Source organism: Heterodontus francisci, chromosome 16, assembly GCF_036365525.1.
Source record: "Heterodontus francisci isolate sHetFra1 chromosome 16, sHetFra1.hap1, whole genome shotgun sequence".
NCBI lineage: Eukaryota > Metazoa > Chordata > Chondrichthyes > Heterodontiformes > Heterodontidae > Heterodontus > Heterodontus francisci.
In genome coordinates, this window is record NC_090386.1 from 30,760,624 (window position 1) to 30,775,184 (window position 14,561).

Here is a 14,561-nt window from a genome sequence, read left to right on the forward strand (position 1 = left end):
GTGGACAGGTTTTGGGGAGTCAGGAGGTGAGTTACTCGCCTCAGGATTCCTAGCCTCTGACCTGCTCTTGTAGCCACGGTATTTATATGGCTACTCCAGTTCAGTTTCTGGTCAATGGTAGCCCCTAGGATGTTGATAGTGGGGGATTCAGCGATGGTAATGCCTTTGAATGTCAAGGGAAGATGGTTAGATTCTCTCTTGTTGAAGATGGTCATTGCCTGGCACTTGTGTGGCGCGAATGTTACTTGTCACTTATCAGCCCAAGCCTGGATATTGTCCAGGTCTTGCTGCATTTCTACACGGACTGCTTCAGTATCTGAGGAGTCACAAATGGTGCTGAATCATCAGCGAACATCCCCACTTCTGACCTTATGATTGAAGGAAGGTCATTGATGAAGCAGCTGAAGATGGTTGGGCCTAGGTCACTACCCTGAGGAACTCCTGCAGTGATGTCCTGGAGCTCAGATGATTGACCTCCGACAACCACAACCATCTTCTTTTGTGCTAGGTATGACTCCAGCCAGCGGAGGGTTTTCCCCCTGATTCCCATTGACCTCAGTTTTGCGAGGGCTCCTTGATGCCATACTTGGTCAAATGCTGCCTTAATGTCAAGGGCAGTCACTCTCACCTCACCCTGTTAATGGTGGGGAGAGTCCGAATGGAACTCATTGTCATAGAGGAAGAACATGATGATTTGCTCAATTGTTTCTGTACAGTTGTATTGAAAAATGATCCATGGAAACTGTGGCCCATTTTGTTTTCTGCAACTTTGTTAGCAGTTAACAGCAATTAGTACGACCTCTATGTTGTGAATAAAATGATATGGTACCTTGGCAGATAGCTTAAAAATCTTTACAATATAAAAAAAAAGTTGAGGGTTTCTGACTCCACCACTGATCCAGGCAGCGAATTCCAGACACCCACCACCCTCGAGGTGAAAAAGTTTTTCCTCATGTCTCTTCTGATCCTTCTACCAATCACCTTAAATCTGTGCCCCCTGGAAGCAGATCCTTCCTGTCTACCCACACCACCCCTCCCCCAACACATGTAATCTTTCCAACTTCAGTAACCAGTTTAAACCACCGCCTGGTTACTCCAGTGACACCTGGCTCATTTATTCACCCAGCATCTGCCTTTCTTGTATTCCCTCCCGAAATCTCTCTGTCTCTCCCTCCTGCTTTAAGTTGCTCACTAAAACCTGCCTCCTTCACCAAGATTTTTAGTCACCTGTCCTAATATCTCCTTCTGTAGCTCGGTGTTCAATTATGTCTGATGCTCCTATGAAGTGCTTTGGGATGTTTTACTACCCTAACGGTGCTATATAAATGCAAGTTGTTATTGCTGGAACTATTAAAAGTACTATGCATATGAGCTGTTCTCACTCCCATGAATCTACCACACTTTGCGTACAGTTCAGGAACTGCTGAGCCAGAGACCACGAACGGGAAGGAGCCAAGCTCCCTCTGGGTCCACTACTCTCAAAACCAAACCATCTAGAGCAAAAACAAAGCTAATTTTTTCCAGCCTGCAATTTTTGAATGAGTGAGTGATGGATGGGAATTGCTATCTGCTGGTTACTCCAATAATCCCATGGTCATTAACTCTGGGATTAATGCTTGTTCAGTATAACCCTAACCTCTAGTCAGTGTGCGTTGGAAGTTTGTTTATCCATGCTGGTGAACATTAGTTTCTGCATCTCTGGGGAAATCCCTCTCTGCGCGCTGTAGACTGTGCTGTTCTTTGTTGTACTTTTTAACATTGAGTTAAGGATCAGTAAAGCTCATTGGCCCTCAAGGTATGGAACAAAAGGTGGGTCAGGTCTGGAAGCTGTCCAGAGTGGGCACAAAACCTATGCAGGATTCTGGAAGACAAGTGAGAGGTGCTTTGGGGACTGTGGAAGGAAATGGCTCAGGAGCCAAGGGACGGGATGATGAAACCCATGGGAGATGAAAGCTGAGAGTGGGGTGAACAGTGGGACAGAAAAGGGGGTCTGATGGAATGAGGAACTCGAGGGAAATATGGAGGAAGGGAATGAGGGAAGGTGAGACTCCATGTGAAAGATGAGATTGGAATAATGAAAATTTGGAGTTGAGCAAGTGATGGATTGAGGGAGCAAAAGGGGGAATGAGAGGATGAGATACCTTCTATATTTAGATTCTCTTATTAGGAATTTATCATAGAATGATACAACGAGGCCATTCGGCCTATCGTGCCTGTGCCAGCTTTTTGGTAGAACTATCCAAATATTGCCACTCCCCTGTACTTTCCCCATAGTCCCGTAAATGTTTCCCCATCAATTCACTTTTTTAAGTTACTATTGAATCTGTTCCACCACCCGTTCAGGTAGTGCATTCCAGATCACAACAACTCGCTGTATTTTTTTTAAAAAAAGTTTCCTCATGTCATCTCTGATTCTTTTGCCAGTCACTTTAACTCTGATTACTGACTCTGGAAATAGTTTCTCCTAATTTACTCTAACACAACCATTCATGATTTTGAACATCTCTATCGCATCTCCTCTTAACCTTTTCTGCTCTAAGAACAACCACAACTTCTCAAATCTCTTGACATGACTGATACCAGTGCTGAGGGAGTTCAGTTTAGTAAATCTCCTCTGCACCCTATCCAAAGCCTTGACGTCCTTCCTAAAGTGTGGTGCCCAGAATTCAACACAGTACTCCAGCTGAGGCCTAACTAGTGTTTTGTAAGGTTTTGCATAACTTCCTTGGTTTTGTTACCTTTAACAAATCCATTCTGACTTTTGTTTAATGGCCCACACTCTTTCAAATGCCAATTAATTTTGTCTCTAGAAGTGTCCCCAACACTAATGTTAAGCTGACTGGCCTAAAGTTGCTGGGCTGATCCTTCTTGCCTTTTTTGAACAGAAGTGTAATATTTACAATCCTCCACCCCCATAACCAAGGAGGATTGGAAGATTGTGGCCAGAGCTTCCGCAAGTTCCACTCTTGCTTCCCTCAGGAACCTAGGATGCAACTCATCCAAACCTACCTCTACTTTGAGGACTGCCAACCTTTTAAGTACTTCCCATATCTATTTTTATCCTATTCAATATTGCTGCTGCTTCTTCCTTATCTACTATAATAGGAGTATCCTCTTCTCTAGTGAAAATAATTGCAAGGTATTCATTTAGTACCCAAGCCATGCCCTCTTATCTCCACAAGATGATCTTTTTGGTCTCTAATCAGCCCCACCCTTCTTTTGACTACCCTTTTACTATTTATTTGTTTATATAAGATTTTTAGGTTTCCTTTTATGTTAGCTGCTATTCTATTCTCATGCTTTCTTTGCCCCTTTATTCCCTTTCTTTGATCCCCTCTGTACTTACAGTAGAGAAGGAAGCTGAATATAGTATTATTCACCTTACAGTTGTCAGAAGCCTCCTTTTTCTGTCTCATTTTAATCTCTATATCTTTAGTCATCCAGCAAGCTCTAACTTTGGATGCCCTTTTCCCTCATAGGAATGTGTCTACTCTATATACCCTCTCGTTGTGTCTCCTTGAAGGTCTCCTATTCAATTGTTGTTTTGCCTACCAATTTTTGATTCCAGTCCACCTTGTCCAGATCTCTTTTTCAACTCTGTGAAGTTAGCCAGCCTCCCGCTAAGTATTTTATGCTTGATTGTACCTTGTCTTTTTCCATAACTATTCTAAACCTGATGAAACATTTTCAGAAGTGATCATAAATATCATTTGCCCTACTTATTCCTCAGAGCTAGATCTAGCACTCTCCTTCCACATTGAACTGACAACACTCTGATTTTTAAAAAATTCCCGTGTACACACTTCAGGAATTTCTCCTGATCTATGCCCTATCTACTGTTATTTTCCCAGTCTGTATTAGGATAATTGAAGTCTGTCATTATCATTACTCTTTGTAGTTCTTGCATCTTTCTGTAATTTGCCTGCAAATTTGCTCCTCTATCTCCATCCCACTTTTTGATGCTTATATCCAGGAGCATAATACCTCTTCTATTATTCCTAAATTTCAACCAAATATACTCTGTCTTTGCTCAATAACAACATCCCTCTCCAGTGCTTTAGTAGTTTCTTTGATCTATAATGACACTCGAATTTTACTTTCCTTTCCTGAATACCTTGTAGCCAGGAATATTAAGTTCCCAATCCTACCTTTCTTTGAGCCAGGTCTGTGTATTTGCCGCTGTAAGCATAGTGCCATGTGGCAACGTATCTGCAGCTCACCAACCTTATTTACTATGCTCTGTGCATTTATGGACATGCATTCCAAACCTACCTTGGACTGCCTAGCATTTTCCCCCTCTCTGATTCTTTCTATTTCTGAACTATTCTTTACTCTAGTGTTCTTTACCTTTCTTAATCCTCCACCCACCTGCTTTCTCCTCTTCAATATTTCATCCTTTCATCCTGGTGCTGCCCCCCCGCTACTCCAAATTAGTTTAAATAGTCGCCCACAGCACTGGCTAACCTTTCCACGAGGACGTTGGTCCCAGTTCTGGCGAGGTGCAATCCACCAACCTTGAACAGATCCCTCCTGCCTCAGAATAGGTCCCATGGCCCCAGGAATCAGCAGCTGTACCTCCTGCACCAATTCTCCAGCCATGCATTGATCTGTTTTAACCTACCATTCCTGGACTCATTAGCGTGTGACACTGGTAGTAATCCAGAAATTACTGCCTTTTAAGGTGTTGTGTTTAACTTCCACCCTAGTTCCTAAAACTCTGATTCTGCAGGTCCTCAACCCTTTTCCTTCCTGTGTCATTGGTTCCCACATGGACTACGACTTTCCTTTCCCACAACCCCTCATCCTCAAAGCGTTCTGCACCCTCTCAGTGATATCCTTTATCCTGGCACCAGGAAGGCAATGCACAATGCAAGTCTTGTGCTGACGGTTGCACAAACACCTGTCTATCCCCCGATTATCAAATCCCCTAAGACTACTGCATTTCTTCACTTTGCTGTGCCTCCCCCCACCTTCCCCCATCCCTCACGCAGTCATTTGCCCCACAGTGCCTCTGGTGTGCTTGTGACTGCACACCCCCTAGGTGTCATCACCTTCACTGTTACTCAGCGCTGAAAACCAATTCAAGTTGCACTCCCGCAGGGGATTCCTGCACTGCCTGCCTCTTTTTTTATTGGTTCATGGGATGTGGGTGTCGTTGGCTAGGCCAGCATTTATTACCCATCCTTAATTGCCCTTGAAAAAGTGGTGGTGAACCGCCTTCTTGATCTGCTGCAATCGTTGGGGTGTAGGTACAACAACAGTGCTGTTTAGAAGGGAGTTCCAGAATTTTGACCCAGCGACAGTGAAGGAACAGCGATGTAGCTCCAAGTCAGGATGGTGTATGGCTTGGAGGGGAACTTGCAGGTGGTGGTGTTCCCATGCATCTTCCAGGATGTGGGTTTGGAAGGTAGAGGTTGTGGGTTTGGAAGGCGCTGTTGAAGGAGCCTTGGTGCGTGCTGCAGTGCATCTTGTAGATGGTACACACTACTGACACTGTGCGTCGGTGGTGCAGGGAGTGAATGTTTGTGGATGGGGTGCTAATCAAGCGGGCTGTTTCGTCCTGGATGATGTCGAGCTTCTTGAGTGTTGTTGGAGATGCACCCATCCAGGCAAGTGGTATTCTATCACACTCCTGACTTGTGCCTTGTAGATGGTGGACAGGCTTTGGGGAGTCAGGAGCTGAGTTACTCGCTGCAGGATTCCTGGCTTCTGGCCTGCTCTTTTAGCCGCGGTATTTATATGGCTACTCCAGTTCAGTTTCTGGTCAATGGTAACCCCCAGGATGACGTTAGTGGGGGATTCAGCGATGATAATGCCATTGAATGTCAAGGGGAGATGGGTAGATTCTCTCTTGTTGGAGATGGTCATTGCCCGGCACTTGTGTGGCGCGAATGTTACTTGCCACTTATCAGCCCAAGCCTGGATATTGTCCAGGTCTTGCTGCATTTCTACACGGACTGCTTCAGTATCTGAGGAGTCGCAAATGATGCTGAACATTGTGCAATCATCAGAGAACATTCCCACTTCTGACTTTATGATTAAAGGAAGGTCATTGATGAAGCAGCTGAAGATGGTTGGGCCTAGGACACTACCCTGAGGAACTCCTGCAGTGATGTCCTTGAGCTCAGATGATTGACCTCCAACAACCACAACCATCTTCCTTCGTGCTAAGTATAACTCCAACCAGCAGAGAGTTTTACCCTGATTCCCATTGACTCCAGTTTTGCTAGGGCTCCTTGATGCCATACTGGGTCAAATGCCGCCTTGATATCAAGCACAGTCATTCTCACCTCACCTCTGGAGTTCAGCTCTTTTGTTCACATTTGAACCAAGGCTGTAATGAGATCAGGAGCTGACTGGCTGTGGCAGAACCCAAATTGAGCATTACTGAGCAGGTTATTGCTCAGCAAGTGCCGCTTGATGGCACTGTCGACGACACCTTCCATCACTTTACTGATGATCGAGAGAAGACTGGTGGGGCGGTAATTGGCCGGGTTGAATTTGTCCTGCTTTTTGTGTACAGGACAGACCGGGGCAATTTTCCACATTGCAGGGTAGATGCCAGTGTTGTAGCTGTACTAAAACAGCTTGGCTAGGGGTGCGGCAAGTTCTGGAGCACAGGTCTTCAGTACTATTGCTGGAATGTTGTCAGGGCTCGTAGCCTTTGCAGTATCCAGTGCCTTCAGTCGTTTCTTGATATCACGTGGAGAGAATTGGATTGCCTGAAGTCTACATCTGTGATGCTGGGGACCTCAGGAGGAGGCCGAGTTGAATCATCAACTCGGCACTTCTGGCTGAAGATTGTTGTAAATGCTTCTGCCTTATCTTTTTGCATTGATGATTGAGGATGGGGATATTTGTGGACCCTCCTCTTCCAGTTAGTTATTTAATTGTCCGCCACCATTCATGGCTGGATGTGGCAGGACTGCAGAGCTTAGATCAGATTTTCTTACCCATCCACCTACTATTCTCCTGAACTCTCTAGTTGCTCTGTAACTGGACAACCAGTTAAATTTGCCTTGTGTTTACATCAACAACAATTTGCATTTATATAGCTCCTCTTAATGTAGCATAATTGGACAAAAGTGGATGCTAAGCCAAAGAAGTAAATATTAGGACAGGTCAATATTAGGCTTCGTCAAAGATGTGGGTTTTAGAAGAGGAGAGAAAGCTACAAAGGCTGAGCGATTTGAGGAGTGAATTTGAGTTTAGGGCCTGGAGCAGAAAGCATGCTGCCATTGGTAGGATAACTGGACTGGGAGGCACAGGAGTCCAGTTCAGCGTATTAGAGTTCTGGGGGCTTATTGGGCTGACTGAGATTAAAGATAGTGAGGGTCAAGGGTGTGAAAGGATCTAACAGAATTTGAGAATTTTAAATTGATGGAGTTAAGAACTTGGAGCCAATGTGTGTACAGCAGTTGGCGTTTGTGATGGAGAAGGTACAGGGTCGGAAACTCAGTTTGTGGTCAAAAAGTATTTAAAAGTTGTGAACAGTCTGGTTGAACTTCAGAGGGTGACCAGGGAGGGGAAATGGAATTGGAGGCAAGGATGGCAAGTTTGTGGGGACTGAAAGCAATAGCAAAGATTTTTGGCTTGGATCTGTTTACAAATCCAATGCAAAACAATTGGTTAGAGTCTGCATTAAAAGGAATACGATTCTTGTACTTCAGGCGTTTGTCCACCCAATATCTGCAACAATAATTTCCAGCCTATATACAGTACAGTACATTCCCGCCCCCTCACGAGGCTTAATATCTGACATCCCCAATTGTATAGGCGGTTGAAGCCACAGGGGAAGCTCCAACATGTTCTGTGATTAGCTGCAAGGGGCCATACTGTTAGTTGGATGAGGTGGGAATGTTGCTAAAAAATTGAGGTACATAGGTAATTAATATCAGCAGAGTATTAGAGAAACTTGAGGGACTAAAGTCTGACACATCCTCTGGACCTGATGACCTACATCCTAAGGTTCTAAAAGAAATAGCTGCAGAGATAGTGGATGCGCTGTTTATGATTTTCCAAAATTTTCTAGATTCTAGAATGGTTCCAGCAGATTGGACGTTAGTAAATGTTTCTCAAGAAAGAGAGAAAACTGGGAACTACAGGCCAGTTAGCCTGACATCAGGAAAATGCTGGAATCTACTAATAATTAAGTCTTAACAATGCACTTAAAAAAATCATAGCATGATCTGATGAAGTCAACGTGGTTTTATGAAAAAGAAATTGTGTTTGACAAACTTATTAGAGTTTTTTTTTTTGAGGATATAATTAGTAGGTTAGATAAAGGGGAACCAGTAGATGTAGTATACTTGGATTTCCAAAGACATTTGATAAGGCGCCACACAAAAGGCCTATACACAAGCTAAGGGCTCATGGAGTTGGGGGTAATATATTAGCATGGATGGAGGATTGGTTAACAGACAGGAAGCAGAGAGTAGGGATAAACGGGGAAGGCTGTGACTGGTGGATTGCTGCAAGGATCAGTGCTAGGGCCTGAGCTACTTGCATTCTATATCAATGACTTGAATGAAAAGTTCGTGAATGATATATATAAGTTTTCTGACGATACAAAAGTAGATAGGAATGTGAGGAGGATGTAAAGATCACAGAATTGTTATACTGCAGAAGGAGGCCATTTGGCCCATCGTGTCTGCACTGGCTCTCCGAAAGAGCAACTCCCTCAGTTCCATTCCCATGCCTTCTCCCCATAACCCTGCGCATTCATCCTTTTCATATAACTGTCTAATTTCCTTTTGAATGCTTCAATTGAACCTGCCTCCACCACGTTCTCAGGCAGCGCATTCCAGACCTTAACCACTCGCTGCATGAAAAAGTTTTTACTCATGTGACTTTTGCTTCTCTTACCAAATACTTTAAATCTGTGCCCTCATTCTCAATCCTTTCACGAGTGGGAACAGTTTCTCTCTCTCTGATGCTGCAAAGAGATATAGGCAGGCAAGTGGGTGAGCAACAAGGTGGCAGATGGAGTATTATGTGGGAAATTGTGAGGTTATTCACTTTGATAGTAAGAATAGAAAAGTAGAATATTGTTTAAAAGGCATGAAACTTGTAAATGTTGATGTTCAGAAGGACTTGGCTGTACTTGTGCGAAGAACACAAAGTTAGCATGCAGGTACAACAAGCAATTAGGAAGGCAAATGGCATTTTGGCCTTAATTGCAAGGGAATTGGAGTACAAGAATTGTTACAATTGTACAGGGCTTTGATGAGACCACACCTGGAGTACTGTGTGTAGTTTGGTCTCTATATATTTAATGAAGACTACTCGCATTAGAGGCTATACAAGAAAGTTCACTAGATTGGTCCCTGAGATGAGAGGGTTGTCCAATGATGAGAGGCTGAGTAAATTGGGTCGATATTCTCTGGAGTTTCGAAGAATGAGAGGTGATCTCATTGAAACATACAAGATTCTGAAGGGGCTGGATAGGGTAGACACTGAGAGGTTGTTTCCCCTGGCTGGGGAGTCCAGAACACAGGAGCACAGTATCAGGATTGAGATCAGAAATTTCTTAATTCAAAGGTTGTGAATCTTTGGAATTCTCTACCCCGGAGGGTTGTGGATGCTCCATCGTTGAATATATTTAAGGTTGAGATAAACAGATTTTTGTTCTCTCAGGGAATTGCAGAATACGGGGAGCAAGTGGGAAAGTAAGAGTTGAGGCCGAGGATCAGCCATGGTCATATTAAATGGTGGAGCAGGTTCAAGGGGCTGTATGGTGTACTCTTCCTATCTCTTACATTTTTTATGCTCACTGAGTATTGATTGTTCCCTTTGTGAAAGAAGGGGGATGGAGTTGAAGAGATTGGCAGTGCATTTGGGACCCATAGAAATAAACTGCCCAAAAGTAAGCACAAGATTGGAATGGCAGCTAGTGTGGATAATAAAAATGACCCACTGGTACATTGGGAAGTCTGGGATTAATATATATGCTGGGGGGTAGGGCAGGGAAGTGTCACTCTACTCCAATTAGCTGATGGGCCAAGCAGAATGAAGCTCCCTTTGCTTAACTGGGTAGTTTGGCCCCACTCCTAAAGAGGAAGGAAAAGTAATCAGCCATTATTCCCAGTCCTGATCACTGTTCAATAACTCCACCTACTCGGGTGGCTAGCTGTGCATTGGGTCAGGCTCCATTATGATCCATGCTGTAGTCAAATAGCTTGCCAATACTCCGTGTTCAGGATTACACATGAAAATCGATTGTATCCAAGGGGCATAGGCAACTGTGGATCTATATCTCAACTGATTTCCTGAACTGAGTCAGTGCCTTCAGGGAGGAGGGAGAAATATTTAAAATTACTATATGCTGGATCTTTAGTTGTATTTTGGTTGGTTTGTGTTAGTTCAGCATTATACATGTAGAGACTGCCCACATACAGGACATTTTATCACATCCACATACAGAAAGAATGACTACACAGAGCTATAAATAGATTTGTGCTTGTGAACAAAGCAGTTTACAAAAAAACACAGACTGATCTCCTCTGCCCAATAGTCATTAGTATGAGCAAATAAAATTTTAGATTAGTTACACTTAGATTTATTTCAATACATTCTGACTTCAATGTTGCTATCTGTTCTTTCTAAATACGTTCCAGTATTTGCAGCACTTGGAGTACAGATTGATTAGTACATTGGATCAAAGGAGTTGAGTCCTGTACACTGATATCAAACATTGTAGAGCTTAAACTGTGCTATACTAGGGCAGTTTGTTACTGAACAGTGTGACGCTGGGCTCTGTAGCTATCAAGCAGTGTGTTACTGAGGGAATACTGCAGGTTGATGGGGGAACAGGGTTGGAATGGTGTTAGGGAGAGGAAGTGACTGAGTAGTCACAGGAATATGAGTGAGATGATCTGTGCCACCCAATACTGTGGAGGAGATGTAGGTGACCTTTTGAACTGCAGGACATTTCTTAAGTGCCCCAGTTTCCTGAATAAATTAGTTTCCGTTGTTCTTTGAGTGGAGTTTGGGATGGGACGTTATGACAGTAATTGATATTTATAAGTCCAATCTGGGGTAGGGACTCCACTCGTCTATTTTAGTTACATGAGGGAATCGCGCGATATGGAGCTAAGGCAGGTAAATGCAGTTGAGGTACATTCAGCCATGATCTAACAGGCTCGAGGGATTGAATGGTCTACTGCTGTTCCTGTGTTCCTAATTGTTGTTGACAATAGACCAGAAATTTACAATTTATGATTATTGATTCATTACTGTCACTTATTGATGACATACTACTGACTAGTTAATATTACTTTTGGTTGCTGTTAAAGATAACTAATTATTTGTTTATGGTCAGCAGTTGATCAGCAGTGATTGTGACTCGCTATCATTCCTGAAACTACGCTGCACAGAGAAGGGAATCACCCTTTTACGTGATGTGGTTTTTTTGTTTTGCTTTACAGGTGGTCCTTACCGAATCCCGAACACTACACTCTGCGCTACGCTGACGGGACTCAGCTATACATCACAGAGAAGGTCAGCTCCCTGGCTCCTGAATCCTTAAAATCTCCACAACACCATGCATTTAATCTCCTTCAGTAACTTCGTAACACTCATTACATGTGTAATAGATGAGGAAGGCCAATCTTACTTTATCCATCCAGAAATATCCTACTGTTACTCTGTCCTGGCATCTGAAATTATTCCAGGGCTTTGCTTCCACTTCTTTACACCTTGTACTCGATCTCTGTTAAACCCCCAAACTCACGAAACCTCACTGTCTGTACACCTTGCATTCAACTGCCATCAAACAGACAAATGTAAATTGATTGCTGTTCTCCTTTTTGAATTCATGATTTTCCTGTTTTGTTTTCCTCTCATCCTCTCTAGACTCGCAACGAGATTAAAAATGGGACCATACTGCGGCTGGCCATCTCCCCCGTGAGTATTAGTTATTTTGGGAATCTTTTGAAGCACAAACAGAAAAGGGATGAATTTGGATCGTGCCGGCTTGCTGGAAAGGGCTGGCCCAAGGCACACTGGATACTGGGCCGGAGGCCTCATTTAACTGAGAGCTGTAAGCTGCAGATGCCCGGTGTATGTCCCAGGTAGCTCGTCTGCGAGGGACATTTAAATTTCGGGCCATTGTGTCACCATTCACAATCCTCCGATCGGTGTTTTTAAAGTAAATATGATCCCAGACTTATTGATTTATTAATGACTGTAGGTGGTATTGTGAGGAGGTAAACTGCACACTGTGCTTGTTTTGGAAATGAAGCGCAGGTGAAAGTTATCCTGACAAATAGGAAATGAAGTGTGTGACTGGATGGGCTTTTAGAGAAGATGGAGTCAACCTACAAAAGCCACTCCAAGATCAACAAGCAAGTTCAGTGTCATAGATTGTGCCTGTGCTAAGAGGATGGGTCGCAGTTGGGGCAGCTGGAAGGCTGCAAGAATCGAAAATTTATTGAGCGACACTGCCAGAAAGAGTGTCTGCGAGGACAACAAATTGCATTTATACAGCACCTTTAACATAAAACATCCCAAAGGGCTTCACATGAGCATTATTAAACAGAATATGACACTGAGCTATGTATGGCAATATTAGGGCAGATGGTCAAAAGCTGGGCCAAAGAGGTAGGTTTTAAGGTGTGGCTTAAAGGAAGAAAGATAGGCGGAGAGGTTTAGGGAGGCACTTCGAGAGCTTGGGGTCCAGCCAGCTGAAGGTATGCCTGCCAATGGCGGAACAATTAAAATTGGGGATGCGCAATGGGGCAGAATTAGAGTAATGCAGATATCTTGGAGGGTTGTAGAGCTGGAGGAGGTTACAGAGATTGGGAGGGGCGAGCCATGGAGGATTTTGAAAACAAGGATGAGAATTTTATAATTGAGGCATTGCTTAAGTGGGAATCAATGTAAGTGAGCGAGCACCGGGTTGAAGGGAGGACGGGACTTGGTGCAAGTTAGGGTATGGGCAGCAGAGTTTTGGGTGACCTCAAATTTACCAAGGGTAGTATGTGGGACAGCAGCCAGGAGCACATTGGAATAGTTACGTCTAGAGGTAACAAAGTCATGAATGAGGGTTTCAGCAGATGAATTGAGGCAGGGGTGTGGAGTTGGGCGATGTGGTGGAGGTGGAAGTAGGCAGTCTTAGTCCCGGCACATGTGTGGCTGGAAGCTCATCTTGGGGTCAGGTATGACACCATGGTTCAGTTCAGCACAGTTACCAGATCCTATCACACTGTTTTGAAGAAGAGCGGGGGAGTTATCCCTGGTGTCCTGGTCAATATTTATTCCTCAATTAAAATCACAAAAACAGATTATCTGGTCGTTATCATGTCACTGTGTAGGGAAGTGACTACACTTCAAAAGGAATTCATTGGCTGTAAAGCACTTAGGGAGGTCTGGTGGTCAAGAAGAGTACTATAGAAATGCAAGCCTTTTTTATCTTCCCAATACTCAGTTGGAGGAAATTTCTGCTCATCTAGTGCTCAATGTCAGATAAGCAGTCTGACAACTTAGAGACAGTAGAGGGGTTGAGAGAGGTGGTGGTGTGGTAGAGCTGGGTGTTATCAGCGTACATGTGAAAACTAATGCTGTGCTTTTGGATGATGTTGCCGAGAGGCAGCATGTAGATGAGAAACAGGAGGGGGCCAGGATATTACTTAGGGGGGCACCAGAGATATACGTGCGGGAGTGGGAAGAGAAGCCATTGCAGGCAATATTCTGGCTACAATTAGATAAATAAATAAGAACGGAACGAGGTGAGTGCAGTTCCACTCTGCTGGCTGATGGAGGAGAGGTGTTGGAGGAAGATGGTGTGATAAACCATGCCAAAGACTGCAGACAGGTCAAGAGGATGAGGAGGGATAGTTTACCTTCATCGCAGTCACATAGGATGTTATCACAAAATTGTGATAGGCTTGGATGCAGCTGTGATTATCGCTCCACATAATTTGACAGCCTGTCAACACTCTCTGGCTGGACTTGAGTGTAAAGAGGTACCAGAGGGCCAGTGCCCATGGGGCTGTAATTCTGCAGGAGTCAGCAGGAGAAGAGGAACCAGTGTAGTCTTCCTCAGGGACAAAATTGGCAGAGACCTGGAACAGAAAGTGCCGATCAGGCTTAAAGGGGAAGAGGAGAGAGCAGAACAATTGGATGCATCCCTGGGGTATTACGCGTTAGACATTTTATTGATTTTTAAATTGATAATTCATCACGTTATAGAAGTGCCATTTCTCATGGGATCTGTATCCTTAACCGCAGACTCGAGCAGCCCGGCAGCTGTTGGAGAGGATCCAGTCTTCAGGCCTGGACTCGCGGCTCGATGCGCTGAAGGAACTGGCCAAACTCTCAGCTGATGCCACGTTCGCCACCGAGTTTATTAACATGGAAGGGATTTTCATTCTGACTCTACTGGTGGAAAGTGGAACCAAGTTAGTGTCCCAATTTCAAAAGCATTTTTTTTCTTTAAAACGATTGCTAAGTAGGAACTTCAGTATTTGGACTTCAGTTATGTGGAGAAACTAGAGAAGGTGACATTGTTTTCTTAGAGCAGACAAGGTTAAGGGGAGATTTAATAGAGAGGTTTTGATAAA

The 14,561-nt window shown here is 43.9% G+C and overlaps 1 protein-coding gene across 8 annotated transcripts in view; it reads left to right on the top strand.

Moving 5' to 3' along the window:
• The window catches only part of LOC137378036 (engulfment and cell motility protein 2), a 168,772-nt gene that overhangs the window by 58,547 nt on the left and 95,664 nt on the right, over positions 1–14,561 (top strand). For all 8 annotated transcript variants that reach the window (XR_010976543.1, XM_068048077.1, XM_068048083.1 and 5 more), the window contains 3 exons: positions 11,427–11,499; positions 11,854–11,904; positions 14,230–14,399. Coding sequence is in view for 7 of the 8 variants with exons in the window: in XM_068048077.1 (XP_067904178.1) it covers positions 11,427–11,499; positions 11,854–11,904; positions 14,230–14,399 (294 nt within the window). In the remaining variant the exon portion in view is untranslated. The remainder of the gene's footprint in view (positions 1–11,426; positions 11,500–11,853; positions 11,905–14,229; positions 14,400–14,561) is intronic.